General features: G+C 45.0%; 1 protein-coding gene across 2 annotated transcripts in view; it reads right to left on the bottom strand.

Annotated features, from left to right (window-relative positions):
- The window catches only part of Fbn1 (fibrillin 1), a 201,091-nt gene that overhangs the window by 46,918 nt on the left and 135,743 nt on the right, over nucleotides 1-18,430 (bottom strand). For both annotated transcript variants that reach the window (XM_050133838.1, XM_050133843.1), the window contains 11 exons: nucleotides 18,240-18,368; nucleotides 17,303-17,428; nucleotides 17,071-17,196; nucleotides 15,815-15,937; nucleotides 14,746-14,871; nucleotides 13,020-13,145; nucleotides 5,676-5,798; nucleotides 5,414-5,536; nucleotides 3,864-3,989; nucleotides 1,816-1,938; nucleotides 123-245 (listed from right to left, as the gene is read on the bottom strand). In XM_050133838.1, the coding sequence (XP_049989795.1) occupies nucleotides 123-245; nucleotides 1,816-1,938; nucleotides 3,864-3,989; nucleotides 5,414-5,536; nucleotides 5,676-5,798; nucleotides 13,020-13,145; nucleotides 14,746-14,871; nucleotides 15,815-15,937; nucleotides 17,071-17,196; nucleotides 17,303-17,428; nucleotides 18,240-18,368 (1,374 nt within the window). The remainder of the gene's footprint in view (nucleotides 1-122; nucleotides 246-1,815; nucleotides 1,939-3,863; nucleotides 3,990-5,413; nucleotides 5,537-5,675; nucleotides 5,799-13,019; nucleotides 13,146-14,745; nucleotides 14,872-15,814; nucleotides 15,938-17,070; nucleotides 17,197-17,302; nucleotides 17,429-18,239; nucleotides 18,369-18,430) is intronic.

Here is an 18,430-nt window from a genome sequence, read left to right as displayed (position 1 = left end):
ATTCAATGTGCTTGAGAAATATTTAAATGTCTATATAATGGAAAACATCAGAAATGAAACATTCAGTTATACCTCAAAAATAATAAACAGGATGTGTCTCAGAAAAGTTTTAAGGATCTTACCGACACAGCCAACTCGAGTTGGGTTCAGCTCAAAATCAGGCGGACAGTCGCATGTGTAGCTGCCCGGGGTGTTGACACAGTTCCCACTGATACAGGTCGTTGGATCCAGACACTCGTTAACATCTACAGCCAAAAAAAACCAGGCAGAATTACCCAGCATCCAGTGTGGGCCTGGCGTCACCAAGGGCGGTCACACCTAGTCTGGACTTCTGACAAGGACTGATGGATTCTTAGGTTCAATTATGTCTAGTGACGCAACCTCCCATCTCTGAAAGCCCACTCCCCAGGAAGGAGCTGTGTTGCAATCTTGATCCACCCCCCCCCCCCATCCCATAACCGTGTTTACCCTTCAAATTTGTCACCAGAATGAAATGGAACTTTGGAGCTAAGAAAAATGTTCCACTCAAGGTAACTAACGACAAAACATTGTTTTTGACCTCGGTCAACCAAAATTTCAGACATAGGGTTACAAAAACAATACATTTAATATGTGTGGCATGTTATTTTGTCAAATTAGAGCAAGATGTCCCGGGAAACACTTGGGAGCCAGCGGCCTGCACTGTCTTCCCTAAACACACATGCTGGAGGCTTAGCGTGTTTCTTCAGGTTCACAGAGACCCTCTCTGCACAGATGCTGTCCTCGACATTTCCCTTTTGGTTTCAGTTCCAAAAATATCTACAACATTCCAGATATCTAGGACATGGATTTTTTTTTGGACAGATTCTAACTCTGCACAATCCTCTTCTCTATTTTCAATGCTTAAGAAATCTGCCAACTGAGACAAACGGCTTTGGAGAGGTCAGCCTGGGGGAAACGGGACATTTGTCGACTAATGTTTCCTGTGGTCTGGAAACCCTCATGTCCTCAGGACCTGTCTCCTCTGTACCTTGAGTAGAGGGACTGACCAAGAAAGAAACTGGCAATGACTGTCAGCCTTTTCTTGGTACCAAAGAGAGCTGTGTGGCTATAGTTTTTCTGATTTTTTTTTTCTGTGTTCCCTAGGATCCTTGGCTCTACAAAACTTATGTATTAAATAGGGCTAAGGAGATGGTTCAGTGGGTCAAATGTTTGCTTTGCATGTAGGAGGACCTGAGTTGAGAACCCCTGCACCCACAGAACCCTAGGCCTAGGAGGAGGAAGCAGGATGGTCCCAGGACTCATGCCAGCCAGTTAGTCCAGGTTCAATGAGAGAGCATGTCTTGCCGAATGAAATGGAGGGAGACACCGGATAGTGACTGTGGCCTCCAGATACATATGCTCAGACTCCTCACCACCTCTTCGTACTCCCAACCACAACTACACACACAGGAAACGCATGGGCAGCACGCATTTATCAGGCCCCCTGGAGGTCAGTACCCAAAGCAGGGGTGGAAAAGTGTGAGCATTGCATTGGAAATGTACAAGGGACAAACCAGAGATCCCAGGGCATGGCCCTTGAAGTTCTGAAGATGGTCAAGGAGGAAAGAAAACGGCAGAAAGTCATACAGCACCCAGAAACATCCCTCTGAAACCCCAAGCTCAAGCCCAGGCCCGTGGACCCGGTTCTTTCCTTTTTGGCCTCACACCTCATCGGTTTCAGGCCTCACTCTTCCTTTGTTTTCCTCCGAGGCGTGTGTGGTTCTGGTGATGCCCCCAGCAACGGTACCCCCTGGGATACCTGGGACCCCATCTTGAATGTGAGTGATTCCTTACCTGTGCAGTTCCCACCGCTTCGGTCCAGTTCGTAGCCAATCTCGCACTCACAGCGAAAGAGGCCCGGGAGATTGTGGCACGTCCCAAAGACACAGATGTTGGGAAGGGAGCACTCATCGATATCTGGGGGGCGGGGGGGGGGTTACACAAAGAGGGAGACGTTTTCTTTTTAATTTCCATTTTCAAAACTATCCAATAAGATTAGGCAATGGATATTGGCACTAAGCAAATGCAGTCGACATGATACTAATCTAAGCAGTCCCTAGACTTGTGGGGGATTTTCTGCACACAGAAGCCTTGCTTGTGACGGGCTCTGCTTTCTCAGGCCTCATCACACGCCAAGCTACAGGCTGAACATCTCTGTGGTGTTTGATATGGGTCTACATTACTGCTGTAAAGCACGAGCCAAACAGAACAAGGTAGACTAAATCCTTGGGTTCTTCTTATCTATATATATTCCCCGGTTTTGGCGGAGAACTAAAGTTTTAAGACCCTTTTGGGGCAACTCTAAAATTCAATTTTATCCTCTGTCTCTACACTCATTTTCAGACCGGAGAGCGCTTTAACTAGGCGTGACCACTCTGCTGGTGATGATTTATATTAAGAAACAAACAAACAAACAAACAAAACCTTCCTGTAAGTTTTTAGAGAAGCAACATTTGCCCCATGCCTGTTTGTGTCAGGAGAGGAGGTTTAGTACCTGTTTCCCCTGGGTTTGGGAGCATGGAAGCAAACAAGGCATTAGGTTCCCCAGCAAGGCCATCCTCTAGTTTCTTGCCTCCGAAGTTTTATATCAGTGCTGCGTTTTGAACGTGAACAAGATAAAGAACACCCAAGGGTGTTCAGAAATCAGTGTGCACAACACAGCTGAGAAATAATTCTGAATTCGTATCTGTCTGACAAGGAACAGTTATTGGCTAACGCACTGATCGGGGCCTTGCCTAAGTGTCTACCAGTCCTTATCATTTGTTTATTTCTCCTGAGATCATTTTAGTTCACTGTAGGCCCTAGCTACTTTTAATGAAGACAGTGCGCTTAGATTTGACAAGTGTGAGGAAGGAGAAGGATCTGTTGTGTCCTAATTGGCTCCTTCTTGAGTCTACAGGTTCCTGGGACTCTTCCTGTCCAACCAATCCGTCCCAGAAAGACAGCACTTGAAGCAAGTGGTGCTATTCCAGGGAATTCCTCTCCAGGGACATGTCAAATCCCGTTCCATGTCTACATGCGTGAGCTATTTAGAGAATGTTCTAAGATATATTTAGGACATTATTCCACACACGGAGCAAACTCTCTGCTGTGATTATCTGGAAACCTTGACTTGTGGAAACCGGAGGTCAGCACAGATTAACAGCCACGCTTCTGTACTTCCAGACAACCCTCAACCAGAACAGCAGGGGACCTGTGCTTTCACAGTTCTATTTTCTAGAAGTAGGGACAACTGAGTCACACTGAATTAGGTATATGTAGTCATTCTATCTCTCTTATGTCCATCCTGTGTTCTCACATTGCAGATCACTTGGCCCAGATTTTCTCTGCATAACCAGAAATGGTCTACCTGAGGACTAACCCCCATATTAGTTACTTGTCTTGTTGGTATGACAAAAATACATGCCCCCTCCCAAGTAGTAGCATTAAGAGCATGTATTTTAACTCATTCATGTTCACGTCAGGGAAGCCACCGCGATGAGAGCTCGAGGCAGCTGACCATATCATGTCCACAGCCAGGCAGCAGAGAACAAGGAACGGTTCGGTTCAGTTTGCTTGCTCTTATTTTAGCTAATCCAGGACCCCAGCCTTATGAATGGTGCCACCAGAGTTAAGATGATTCTCATCTCAGTTAACCTAATCTGGATAATCCCGCACAGGCTTGTCAGGAGGCTTGACTCTTGGTGCTACTAGGTCCCCTGAAGCCCACAATCCTAACCATTGACCTCTCTACCAACTGAAACATATTTCAAGTTTAAACTAGAAAAAAAAAAAGCCCTAATGTCTGAATAAGCAAATCTCATCCAGCCCTGCAAGGCTCCTTCCAGTTTCCCCATGGTTACCTTCACAGGCCTTCCCATCAGCACTGGGCACGAAGCCCATGTCGCATTCACAGCGGTACCCGCCAGGGGCGTTGAGGCACTGGCCGTTGCCGCAGAGGTTCAGGTTCTCGGAGCACTCGTCGAGGTCTGCAGACAGAAACACAGGCTATGCTTTTGCAGCCAAGCGCTTTCCAATGCCTCGGGTCCTATGATTTTTATAACTGCCAAGTTCCTGAGTATAACCGTACTTCATCGTTAATTCCTGTTTGTAGAAATTCAAATTCACTGGTTTTCTCTTATGAATGCCAGTGTGGAATATGCATCAGTATGGGGCACAGAGTAGGAGCTCTGAATGCTAAATTATCATTAGCGCTGCAAAGTGAATATTAAGTCAAGCTCGTTACTCAGGTGAAGATCTTTTCACAGGAAGAGGACACATTTGGAAGTGCGTGGCCGTGTCTCAAGCAGCGGGCTCAGCTAAAAGAGGTGACCGAGGAGGTGGAGTGGCAAGGTCACAAACATTAAATACCAAGCATATGAAACACTGATGCCTAATAAGTATAATTTCAGTATTTTCCTCAAGATACTAATCCCTGGGTTGGGCAGAGATGATTTCAGCAATGGTAAAAACTTTCAGTAAGTCGCTCAGTGACCCTTACCTTCTGTCATACTTGACACCTTATTAATAATTTCATAGTGCCAGACAGAAATTAGTGCTTCAGTGTATTTAATTAATTTAAGCTTATGCTCTACGTCACACTACCCATTTATTGCCAACGGGTAATGGGTCTATCTTATCTAATCCCAACGTCCTGACACAAGAAGTGTCTTTGTGGACATACACATGTAATTATCCGCATAAATTATGCAAGCACATATTTTTGTAATCATACATGTTCAAATTCAGAGGGCAAGTTTATGCTAACTCTGTGACTTTTAATTAGAACTAAAAGGGAAGATGATTTCATGAGTACACCAGAAAGTGAGAGAAAGCTTATAGAGCAATTCTGAACTGTTGCCGTGCCAACACGCACTGGTGGTGATGACAGGGAGGGGTAGGGGGGTCTGTACTGGTCACCTCCAGCAGAACACCACACCCTCTGCCCTTTCGTGTCTTCCGACAGCGAGCTTATCCTTGGGTCTGATACACTCAGCAAGTCACCAAAGCACAAAGGTGGACACATATAAAAGGGACTGTGATTTGCTTCAGAACAGTAATGTCATTATATAGATTGATATATGTGCATATAGATGTACAGGTGTACACATGTGTGTACAACATATATGTGCATACATATGTATGTATGTGCATATGTATGCATATATGTGAGATGTGAGATATAGAGAGGCAGGCAGACAGACAAACAGACACAATCACACCGGGCTAGCTTTTAGAGGGCTGCTTGGTGACTTGCCTCCAAGGTTTCATTCCATGGGGATCTAATCTCAGATAAGCAGTCATTTCTGTTACCTGACTGGCATGCCCTAGTCTTAAAAAAGAATTGTTGACCTGATGTGGGATGTTATGCATTCCAACAAGAGCTCCACCGCTGTTTCCAAAGCAAGCCTACCTGTGCAGGTGAAGCCATCACCCGTGTAGCCGTCCTTACAGAGGCAGCGGTACGACCCCATGGTGTTCTTACAGTCTGCGTGTTGGCTGCACATGTGGGTCCCATTAGAGCACTCGTCCAGATCTTGAGAATAAAGTTTACATCATTATCAATACCACGGCATTTACATCGAGCAATACACAAATTAAATTTTACTTTATAAAATTAAGTTTCATGTTGCTCATCCACGTAGTTCATGAATTCTGTTATCCTTCCAGTTCACCTGTGCACTTAACGCCGTCTCCGATCCACCCGGGACTGCAGCTGCACTTGAAGCTCCCCGCTGTATTGGTGCACACAGCATGTCTGCCACAGTTGTGGGCTCCGATCTCACACTCATTGATATCTGGAAAATAGACAACCCCGTGCTTTAGAACAAAGTTCTGCATGATGCTGATGACTTAAGTCTCCCCATAGATGAGCTCCTATTGGACAGTTTTGCACTTTCATTTACGAAGAAGGAAGGATGAGGTCACTGCATTTGCTGTGGTAACCTCCATTCTATGGGAGCACCGAGCCACCTCTCAGCAAAGCAAACCTCTCTCCAAGTAACAACTTAAAAGGTTGGTGGCTTTGGTTAGTGTTCATGGTCATGTTTTTATTGGCAATATATTTTTTAAGACAGCTATAAGTAATTATGCATTTTTACACCTTAATAGGCATAGGAATATAATGCTGAAAAATCAGAAAACTTCTGAATTATATTTTTTATTCTTAAATTTAAAGCATTGTTATCCCATGATATTTTACTTTTATCAGATCCTTATTTTAGGTATTATCACTTCAATCATATGCAAAAAAATGTTGCTTTAGGAGCTATGCAACTCTTCTTAGCTTTCTGGCAGCCTAAGCCTTCTTAAAAATTTAATGTAAAACTCAAGTCAACCTAGAGAGAACTTCTGTCAGAATAAGAAATACCAGATGAGGTGAAGTTAGTTAAAGATCAAAAATGATTTCAAAATTCTCCATTATCCGAAATTTCATTTCAAATTTAGCCAAGATAGACTATATAAAGATGTGGTGATTTTTTTTTTTTTTGTTTCCTCAAACAAACTCAACATAGAAGGGGTTACCTTCATACTTAACTCCATCACTTACTAGGAACAAATAGCTATAATTCTACAAATATTGGGTCAAGAAAAGGAGACAGGCATAGGAAATGTTGCAAAGGTTTTCAGTGATCACTCAAACAGTGGCTCGAAAAAGATGCCAGGTAAACAAGCTCTGTTTATCCTTTTGTTTACAAATGAAGCTCGGACCAGCCACTCTAAAATACTAATAAACAGGCGGCTTGCCAAAATGTCCCATCCTAAGCCTAGAATGAAGGCCTTGGGCTCAAACACAACATAAAATAACAGGTTTCTCTTATAGAATTCTTTTGTAATGCCGCCAGTAATCACGGCATGAAATCCATGGTAAAGAATGTTGTTATGATCATTGCCAGTAGCTTAAGTTAATTTTAATGCGGTCTCCACCATCACATGAGCTGACAGAGTAGTGGGGCAGGGACAATGGAGACACACTGCTTTGAACTTGTGGCTGGAGCCGTAAGTCACTGGACAACAAAGCCTACCATATCCACAGAAACAAAGAAAGGCATTGTAGGGATAATTGTGTTGAATGTCACACAGGCATTCAGGAAAGCAAGGCTTCCTGTGCTGGTCTAACAGACTCCACAGAGCTAACATAGATGTCTCCAAGCATGATAGTCATTTGTCTCGGAAAGAAATACACAAATCACAACTTTTGTGGAGTTCTGTCCTAATTTCCTTCTTATGCTTGTCATGATATTTGGCAAATAACCTTAGGTGAAAAGAAGGAGCTGCCGTGTGTGTGTGTGTGTGTGTGTGTGTGTGTGTGTGTGTGTGTATGGGGTGTGTGAATGAATGGGGGAGGGGTGTGTGTGCTGGCCTCCAGATATCACAAAGCTGCCCTGGGTATGAAATGTCTCCCACAAGCTCCTGTGTGTACATATTCATTTCTCTGCTGTGGCACTGTTTGGGAAGGTTGATACCATGGCCTGGGTAGCAGATGTGATCACTTGAGGAGAGCTTAAAGAAGACATCTGCTTCCCTGTCAGCCAAGATGTGAAAAGGCCATCCTGTCAACCACCGTCACAGGCAGAGTTTCCCAGCTGCCATGTCTCCCAACCATGGTGAAATGTCCTGAAGTCAAGAGGCAAAAAAACCCTTTCTCTCCTGTTGTTTCTATCAGGTGGTCCATCCCCACAAGAAAAGTAATGGAAATAGAACCCAGAAAGTTTCTAAGTGGAAAGAACTAAAATTCTGCTCTTGAAAATTTAATTTAATTTAAATTCTCAGGGAAGGCAGAGAGTGGGCCCTGCAGCCAGTAAAAGGCAGAGGTAGGGTAACCCTGACTCAGTTTCCCTGTCCACCGACACTTCCCTTGGGACACAGATGTGTAACAAAGATTACTTCCTCAGTGACTTCAGTTTTAAATCTTTAAACTCTGTTTTAAAGATTGAAATGCCTGAGAATTATCAGCCTCAGAGAAAGATCCATTGTTGGGAGCAGTGAGACCCCAGATCCTGAATTTCTTGTAATCCCCTGATCTGAGTGCCTACAGCTGCTCTGAGCATTAGACCTTCAGGAGATGGCAGGAGAGTGGTTTCTGGTGGGTTTGGCTGGGGCGTGGCTATCTCTGTATAATCTGCCCCTGAACACAATAAAGGGGGCATTCTTGGGGAATTCAAAGATGACCCGTGTCGCTGTCTCTCTGTCTGTGTGTGTTCGTGTATTTTAACCTCCAGCCCCCTTGCCCGAAGCTCGCGAACTGGGTGCCAGCGCACAGAGCGCAGACACTGGGGGGGGGGGGGCGCGGTGCGCGGCAATCCATGAGCCCCTTTCACCAATTATAATTTCACAGTGACTCCAGGCCTGCTGAGCTGTAATCCTACGCTGTCCACTCTTCTCTTTATACTAGAATACGCCCACTAGACAAAACGGGTCTGACGCTATTTTCATACATCTACATCATGTTCTTTGACCACTCAGCCTCCAGCTGTCTCTTTTCTCTCCCTCTGTCCAGGTGTCTGATGGTCCAAGATACCACTATTTCCCCATGCTTTTAAGAAAATGACCGCTCCCTTTGATTGAAGAATATCCTTTAATTATTATCATTAAAATGTAATATAAAATTCTAATTCAAGAAAATATCTTTAGATATTTAAGTCATGCTTTCACGGTGAAAAGAAATTCTGTTTGCGACGGGCTGTGCGTCGTGGGCTTTGGCATCCCTGGGAAGAGCGGTTCAAGAGTCTTGAATATGAATTCAAGTCTCACATTGTAAATATGATTCATCATTTAGTAGCTTACGTGCTCGGTGTGTAAGAAGCAGATGTGAAAGACGGCAGGTCTCACACTGCAAATTCATTTCCGAGTTAATAGCGCCAGCATGAGTATGGATGTGTACACACACACACACACACACACACACACACACACACCCAACTCTTACTGATGAACTGTTTCCATGACAGACTTTGGCAGACAGAGGGGAAACTGAGCCATAAGGAAAGCAAGCAAACAAAAGCACTGTACTGAAACACTCCTCAATAGCATGAAGGGAACAGCACACGCGTGCCAAGAACATCTCTCTCTGTACAAATGTTCTCTATTCTTCACAAGTTTGCCCCGGACAGAAAATCCAGTTTTCAGAAAAACTGGAAGCGAAGCTAAGCAAAGAAATTCAAATTTAGGCTGACGCTGCTGCCTCTGCAGCCCCATGGGCCCTCCGTCACGAAGACTCTCACAGGTCCCTTGTGCATGGCCCCTTGAAGGGCAAGGGTGAGCTGCAAGCAGACTTCACGGCAGGGCTTTGCCTAGCCCAGAAATCTGTCACCTGGATATGGCATGTGATGTGACCTCTTCCGTAGCCTCCCTCAGCCATTGTACAGAGAGAGGCTATGCCACCCACACAAAAATGCCTGCCTTTCTGCCTCCCAGACACCGTCCGTTCCAAGGGTCCTGGTCCCATGGTACTAATACACCGGGAATCTCTAGAATGAGGGGTTGAGGAAGAGAATGTGGCAGCCTAAATGCAAGGGCTACTTGGGTTTCTTAATTTGGGTCAAAATTTGAGCCAAACGATTAACTGGAGTGAACACCCATGGAGTTTCCGCAGGCTGACAGCCAGTGGAGGAGAAGCCGCGATAAGACAGCCGGGGGAAATGACTGGCTGTTGGTGCAGAAGCGCATGCCTCTGAGACCTGCCAGGACCAGTTCTCATGTGAAAAGAGCAGAGAGCCTGAGACACGGATTTATCCAGAAATCTAGCTATTTCCACAATTCTCACTGTGTCCACTGGTAAAGCGAGCCTATGTGAGGCCAGGCAGGTTCTTAAAATTGAACTTGTGAAAGCCGAGACCCACTTGGGTGGCGTCCTGAAATGTCCTTATGTTCTTCCAACTACACTTACTTAGCATGAGCCCCAGAGGTCACAGGAGAACTGTGACCCCACCCACTGAAGTCAGAGACAGAGGAGCTGCGTCCGAGGTTTCAGGCAAATGTGCATTCTCTCTTCATGAACTCAAAACATTCCCCTCTGCAGTATCCACAGTTTGGACAAAGCTTAAGAAGAAAAAAATGAAGCCCTTAGCATCTGTGTGGGCTGGGAATGTGAGTCAGTGGGTGGATTCTTAACACTGCCGATGTGATTGGGAGAAGAAAACATGTTTATTTGTTAAAATGGAAACAATCAGTAATGACAAGGGAGCTGGAATATCTAGACGGGGCTGGAATGGAGCCCAGAGGGTGATTTTCGTTCTCATGAAACCCTCCTTAGGAAACAGCATATGTGTTCTTAATAATTGCTTCCCAGGGTACTCATTTAAAAATCCAATCTAAACAAGCAGGGTGTACGTGCGTGGTGTGTGTGTGGTTAGGACACAGTCGAAACGTCTCTTTTTGCTGTTATTTGTAGTGTGTCTTGCTTATCCAATTAGGTAAGATAAGTATCTCCGTTTATATTAGTTGTCTGGGACATTATAAACACTTGTCTTTAACACAACCGTCACCAAGGCGACCTGACGGCGTTCAAAGCTGTGAGTAACACTGATTTGAAACCAGCCTGAAAGAGCCATAGTTATGCGGGTCTGAAAAGACGTTTTGGCTGATTTTTAGAAACTTGTTTTGAAGTGTGTGAGGCTTCGTGCCAGTTCCTGTCTGTGTAAGTCATTTCCGGTCCAGTGTGATATCCTTGGCTGTTACTAGCAGGGTCATTCACAGAGGATCTTTTTCTTCTTGCTCTAACGCAGCCCCTTCCTCCCATAGGCCACTGCCAAGTCCTCTGTCCAAGGGGATTGTCTGGTTAAGGCAGAGGACCCGGGTGATTTGCTCACACTCACAAACCAGTAAAAGAACCCAGGACAAAATCCAGCATTCTACTCTTTCAGATGTGAATCTCATGAGCCATGTTACCATGATATTGCCAACCAAAACGTCATTCTGTGCGCAGCTGGAAAGGATAGGGAGGCACTGGCCCTTTGGAGAAGACAGGATTTCTCCGAGTCCTTCTCTTTGTAGGGTTTACTAAAAGGTGATCGCTGTACCACAACACTGGCCCCGACTCATCCAGCGCACAGTGAGTACTTCCTGTCCCCCACAGTCTCAGCACCTCTGCAAATTCAGTTATAAAAACAAGCCTTTCTGCACACAACATAAATATTTCCCTTTAAAGAATGAATTTCGCATATGTGTGGCAAACAGTTATACCGAAGTTTTGGTAGACTTCACGTTGCCTCTACACACTGTGTCTGAAATGGCGGTAAGTTCCTGAACATGGTATCTCTTTTATGTATGATGCAACCATAGGGAGGACATAACCTTTCATCAGGGTGAAGGACACACACTGCACGTTCCCTGGTTAGATGGACTCTGGAAAATGGAGTTGTACACTCTCTTTCCCTGGAGGCAATGAACACTGTCCTAGAGACTTGGTCTCTTTGGAATCACCATGGGCATCTGCTTGGACTTCAGTGAGCTTTACTTTCCCCTTGATCCCTTACAATGCAGCATAGAACGAGTCTACTTTCCTCGTCACGCTGCCACACCTCGGTCCCTTAGCAAGTCTTAGATTGACATTGGCAGCTGATTATAAAAGTTGAACCTGAGAATCATTTGTATCCAAGTGTCTTTATGGATGAGTGGAAGCATCCTGCCATTTGCCAGGAAGGACACTTAACCAGGCTTTCTATGAAAAGCAATGGAGGCTGCATAAAAGCATTTCAGTATTATGACTCTTTCAATGGCTTGGGCAGACTGACAGTTCTGAATCATCAATAATATTACTGGTGTGTATTAGCAAGATTAACAGTTAACACAGCCACTTTATAACTGATACATATATTTAGATGCTTTCTTGAAATACATTGATATAATTAAGAGAAGGATCCACACATCCTCAAACTACCAATATGCCAATGTTCATGTCTAAGTCACAAGTGCTTGCCAAGAAGCATTTAGAATTCAAGTCCAGCCCACTACTGATTAAATGTTCGTTTGTTTTTTTCTTTAAAGTTAGTTTTCCCGAAGGGAGTCTCACTAGGGGGGAAAAAACCTATTCTCTTTTTTTCTAATTTAGTTAGCTTTATTTTATATGCATTGGCATCCCATAGAACTGGAGTTACAAACAGTTGCGAGCTGTCATGTGGATGCTGGGAATTGAATCTGGGTCCTCTGGAAGAGCAGCCAGGCTCTTAACCACTGGGTTATCTCTGTCCATATCTCCAGCCCCTAATGTTTTTTTTATAGTTACCTATTTCAAACTCACTATGTTCTCTGTAATGTTTTAAATTACGTTATGTGCCAATAATAGGTAACTTTAATATAAATTATTATAGAAAAACTGCTCTGTCTGCCACTCCATGTGCTTAATGTCATCATTGCAAGTTTGAAAACAACTAAACATGTATAAAACCGCATCGTGGCACAGAGCGGCTTCTTGCATTTGGCAGTGAATTGTAGTCTCCTGGGAATACCGTGAAAGGCTTTCTTCAGCTGCAGATAACAAACAAGGGGACTGTGAATGGCTCAATTCTCTTAAGACGTGAGCTAAGTCACACGAATAAAGGCATGTTTAGGGTAAAAAGTGAATGAGTCTCTAGCTTGAGGAGTGGAAAAGCTCGTAAGAGCCAATGAAACACAGGGCTGTTTCTTCAAAAGACAATTTTAGTTGTAAGATGTAGAGTTGGCGAGGAAGATTATCAGAAGGTTCTGCTCTGATCCAGGGTGTGAGTGTTCAGTAACTAGCCTGGTTGCTAATGCGACCCGAAAGTATGATTCTTAACCTATAAAAATATCCTTAGTCATTAACTTATCCAACACCACAGAGCTTTATTTCCACAGGCAGAACAGACTTCACCTGGGGTCTAATAAAGCATGAAAAGCTTCAAAAGGGGCAGAAGCTAAATTAATGAAGTATGGCACACAAAACACCTACAGCGCAGTTAAAATGCTGAGTTTAAGAACAAACTTGGGTCGAGCTGCAGTTACGATGGCAGCTTCCTAGCGCGCTGAAGTTTTCGACTGGTATGGAAAAGGAGGCGTACCTGTACAGCCCGTTTTTCCTTTCTTCCCTGAATAGCCCATATCACAGTGGCAGATAAACGAGCCTTTAGTGTTCTCACAGGTCCCACTGAGGCAGATATTCGGATTCAGGTCACATTCATTGACATCTGAAAGACAGAGACACGGTTCATAAATCCAGGTTTCTGCTGTGAGGGATGCTTTCTCCCTGAGACAAAAGAACTGTGACGGAGAGTTAAGAAACAGTGAGAGGCTTCCCCTAAAACATTCTGGAAAGCAAATGGTCTAAAACAGTATATTTAAATGCTTTAGCTCAGAAAAACACATAAGAAAGTCCAGGTACACTGGCATTATTTTAGCGCTGGCTAATCGTGTAACCTGGCTCTATGCTTCCTGTGATGAGGGGTCAGGTGGTCAGTATATGCACTGCCTCCTGCTGACTAGAAGCTTGCTTATGTGATGATTTTTCTTGGTGCTAACTTTCTCTGCGGTAAGATAACGGATTCTGTGTGATGCCTGCAACTTGGCTTCCACATTTAAGAAAGACAGGGCAGAAGGAATGGAGAGAGAGCACCGCTGCTCTTCCAGAGGATCAGGGTTTGAGTCCCGGCACCCACATGGCAGCTCACAGCCATGTGTAAGTCCAGTCCTAAGTGATTCGATGCCCCTTTATGGTCTCTGCTGGCACAGGGCATGCATATGGTACACATACAGACATGCCAGCAAAATATCCATCCATATAATAAATGTGCACAAGGCCCATCCTGGGCTCCTACTTCTGACCAAGAGGGAATGATCTTCTCACCAGAAACAACTAAAAAAATTTTAAAAAGTGGACAATCGATAGACAAAATGATTTTCTAGGCTCTGGACATTAGGCAGCGATTCCCAAGGTAAAGAAAATAAATTAAGTGGGTTCTAGGTTATTCTCAGATTACTGAGGAACAAAAAACTGTAGACCTGGGCCTATGGCAGATGATATCACATAGAAGCAGATGGCATCACGAACCCAGCTAAAAGTCAGGAAAGAGCACAGAGAGGGCACCAGTGACCCACAGATGACTTCTGCAGATATTCAGGGCAGTGGTACACTCACTCATCCCAAGAACAAACCATCCAGGCTGGGGGAGGCACTGTCCATGCAGTCCAGCAATCCCCGGCCTTCACAGAAGCCCTACAATGACGCCCCTTCCTTAGAGCGAAATTAGAAAACCTTACGCTTGACAGGGACCCTAGGAGAGTCCCAGAAGGGTCTTGTCAGTAATGCCTCAAAAACCACTTCTAGACTAACTGCTGCTTAAAAGTGGGACTTTAAAAAGGCTCAGCCTAGTTCCAGATAACATAATTGCATTTTCTTTTTTTATACTTTATTTTTATTTTATATGCATTGGTATTTTGTCTGCATGTACGTCTGAGTGAGGGTGTTGGTTTCCCTAGAACCGAAGTTACAGATTGTTGTTAGCTGCCAAGTGGGTACTGGGAATTGAATTCAGGTTCTCTGGAAGAGCAGTCAGTGCTCTTAACCACTAAGCCATCTCTCCAGTCCCATAATTGCATTCTCAAATTTCAACAATACTTCTAGAACATAGAAAGTGCCAGCATTTCCCAAGGTAAAATTTCAAACGACTATTTTACAATAAAAAGTTATCAGACAGGAGAGGAAGCAGGGACTATGAACATGATCTTTGCATGATTTCACAATACCCGCGACTGAGCAGGTGAGTTAGCTGATGAAGCCTGCTTTCTTACCTACACAAGTCTTCATGTCTTCAGACGCCATGAACCCATCATAGCACAGGCACCTGTACTCTCCAGGTATGTTTGTGCACTGACCACCATCACAGATATTGGGGTTATCTTCACACTCATCAATGTCTAAAGAGAAGAAAATCAACAACCACATGTTACAGACATTGATATTGGCTCCATGATCCAGTGAAGAAGCAGTAACTGTCTTAACTTAAAGGAATTCAGCCCACGTGGGGAAGGTGGACACCTCCTTAGCTTTGTATAAATCACCCCATCCGGTCGTCCTGTGACCAGAGGAGCCAGTCAATCTCAAAGTCTCAGTATTTGATCTAAGGACACAATGGCCCCCAAGCTGGTCTAAAGCACTAACAATAAAAATTTAAACACGTGAATCTGTAATTCAAAATGATGGTGAATCATAGTTTATCATTGTCCAGTTATAAATAGTTCCTTTGGCATTTACTTTGGACAGTCAAATTTACATAAAGGTGGGTTGGGGGGGCAGGGAGGGTGTTAAAGGTCAAACAAAATCACTGTGGTTTCTAAGTTTGGATGGTCTTTTTAACCACAGCCAAAACTCAAAGGCTGAGTCAGCCACTCTACTTTTTATCTCTCTTTGGCTTCCTGGCTCTTCCAGCATAAGATAGGAAGACGGGAGTGTAAGTTAGGAGAGGGGCTCTCAGACTTCAGCATCCATCCAAATGCACGGAGCACCAAGATGACCCAGTACTCGTTCAGTTCAGTAGATCTGGATGGAGCCTGAGGTTTTAAACCACTCAGAATTGCACCAAAATAGTTTCGAGATCCAACCATCCGAGATTCTGTTTAATGAATAAAATGCTTTCTGTTCCATTTATCCAGTGCTATTACTTCCTCTTTCATACACTCTCAACTACAGTTTCTAAATGTAACTCCACTGCCAAGTGTCTTGCTGAAAGACACACAACTAAAACATGCAAACAGACAAGGACTTGAACTCAAGGTTGTTAGATTCCAAAGCCCAGGCCCTGAGCAACTCCGCCTGGGAGACTGACACTGAGAGGCAGAACCAGAGGGCAAAGTGTCTCACCTGTGCACGACCTCTGATCTGGCATCAGGGCGAACCCTGGCTGACAGCTGCACTCATAGCTGCCTTCAGAGTTGGTGCAGAAGGTTTCGCAGCCGCCATTCATGATGCTGCATTCATCGATGTCTACGAGGGGTGGGAAGAACATTAGAATGTTTGTTATCTCCCAAACTCTTGTTGAGATTTAACGACTGCCATACAAGTATTAAGGGATGGGACTTTGCAGAGGTGGTTAAGCCACGAGGACTCCATCCTCTGGGTGGCATTGGTGCCATCATAAAATGGGTGAATTTGGCCACGTTTGTTTTCTCTCTCTCTCTTGCCTTTCACACACTTTGGCACAGCAAAAAGGCCCGTGCCCGATGCCAGCATTTTGCTGTTGCTTCCCAGCCTCCAAAGCTATGAGGGAATGAATTTCTATCCCTATAAACTACCCAGTCTCAGGTATTCCGGCGCAGCACATAAAACTGACTGAGGCACTTTCTTTTGTATTTACGGTTGTGGCCATCTTCTTGGTCACGGATTCAGTTATAAACTTGAATTATAGCTTGATGGGCTAGGGTTCTGATTCTTTGCAAGAACTGAAATTGAAGTTTTGAGTTGTCCTTGGCTAGATTTCAAAAGAATTTGTGCTGATTTATGGTTTTGGGTGGAAACCATCTGAGCCTTGGCAGTTCCACAGGGTGTACATCCCAAGCCAGGCCTACACTGGCAGCATTCACGCAATTTCACTTCAACTTCGGGCATGATAAAGCCATGGGGCCTCCTATGTCACCCGCCACAGCAGGACTAAGCCTACAGGGGACTAACCACAAAGCCAAATTCTGGTCCCACAAAAACCCATACTTAAGGGGTGCCAGACATACTTAAGGGGAAGATACGAACACTCCACGACCTTCTTGCCAACGGTCACTCTTTAATATCTTTAGATGATCTTTCCCACACGGGGCAGAGGCCTCACCTCGTGCCCGTCTGTGTTTTCCATGGCACTTTGCGACACTTAGCTCACTTTGGTGTCACTCTTCACTGGCTGATTTGCTTTGACATGCATATGCTTTGTTCATTATTAAAAAAGCATACATCAGATTGTGTACCTTTCATTCATCTGCTTCATTGAAGAGGAAAGTGAGGGGCAAGTATCGTGAGCAGCTATGGGATTTGCAGTGAAACCAGAAAGATGAAGCGAAAGCATCTACCTACGATAGTGGAACTGGGGGCGTTTTACAAAGAGAGGAAATAAATAGGAAGCTAGAACTTACCAACACAGAAGAGCCTATCGGGAGACGAGTGATAACCCGGGTTACAGGCACACTGATACTTCCCTATGAGGTTCACACAACGGCCATTGGGACAGAGGTTTGCGCTGAGTTCACACTCGTTGATGTCTGTTTAGAAACAAAGAGCAGCAAGAAACATGAGTGTCCGAATGTGGCCAAGAGAGACGGGTCAAACAACCGACCTCACACCGTAGGCTGAAGAGTTCTTCCTTACCAACGCACGCGGAGATGTTTGGGGACAGTTGGTGACCAGGAGGGCACTCACAGCGATAACTCCCCTCCGTGTTGTGGCAAATGCCTCCTCGGCACAGGAGGGGATTTCTCTGGCATTCATCAATATCTGTAAAAAGGGAAAGACCCCATGTTGAAGATCGGGTGCCCTGGTCTCCATTACTGGGACAGCCCCTTTTCTAACCCTCAGTTGCTGGGAGTCCTGGCTATTGATGGCTTCTCAGTTCCCTTTACTCAGAAACGTCTGTAAGAGCGGTCACAACGCTTTCCCACAGTAGAAGCAATCCAGACCCAGTCACTGATCGACTGGCTTGGAAATCAAAGGCCTTGACCTTGTCTCACCCTGGGGCCATTCTTATCTCCAGAGCTCCCTGTAGGACCCGAATGTGCTGCCATGCAACCTGACTCTGTACGACCCTGCTTCTCTGCCATTTTGAGGGCTTCCTCCCACAAAACATTCCCCCCAAACCCACCACAAAACAAAGCACAGACAAACCAAAATTCAAACCAACACCCAAGTCCACCACTCTTCTGTGTAAAAATCTCATCTCTGACTTTGTTCATGGGGAACCTGACCTAAGGCAGCTCCGTCAACACTGTCTTCTTCTAGACCTGTCAGACCATGAGATGGGACTCCTCCTATAGCTTACATCAGAACTTACATCAGAACTGTTCTCAATTCATTCTACCAGGTGTGGAAATCGCTCAGGGTCTCACAACTTCCACTGGCGTCTCAGCCATGATTCTTTAGCCCCACCCCCACCCCGTGTCTTCCTATGAGTCTCCCTCTGCCACAGACTGCCCTCCCCGGTTAGACGGTTGGACAGCAGGAATTGCCTGGGACACTATGATCCCTCTGAGGAATCCAGACTTCCCGAAGGCCTCTGCTTCCCACGCTGGTTAAAGCAGCACAAACTCACCCATGCAGTTCTTCATCATCATGAATCCACTCTCATAGCCCTCGTCACACTTGCATTCGAAGTCGCCTGGGGTGTTCACACACTGGCCTCGGCCGCAGAGGTCAGGAGATATGCGGCACTCATCAATGTCTGCATGCAAAACAGCGGGCAGGGACAATGAGGGTGGGGAGGAGCTTACAACGTGAAACCAC

This window comes from Alexandromys fortis, unplaced genomic scaffold, assembly GCF_014885135.2.
Source record: "Alexandromys fortis isolate MF-2015 unplaced genomic scaffold, M_Fortis_MF-2015_v1.1 scaffold_6, whole genome shotgun sequence".
In the NCBI taxonomy this organism is placed as follows: Eukaryota; Metazoa; Chordata; class Mammalia; order Rodentia; family Cricetidae; genus Alexandromys; species Alexandromys fortis.
Note: the sequence above shows the minus strand (reverse complement) of the source record. Positions and strands in the feature narration are given on the sequence as shown.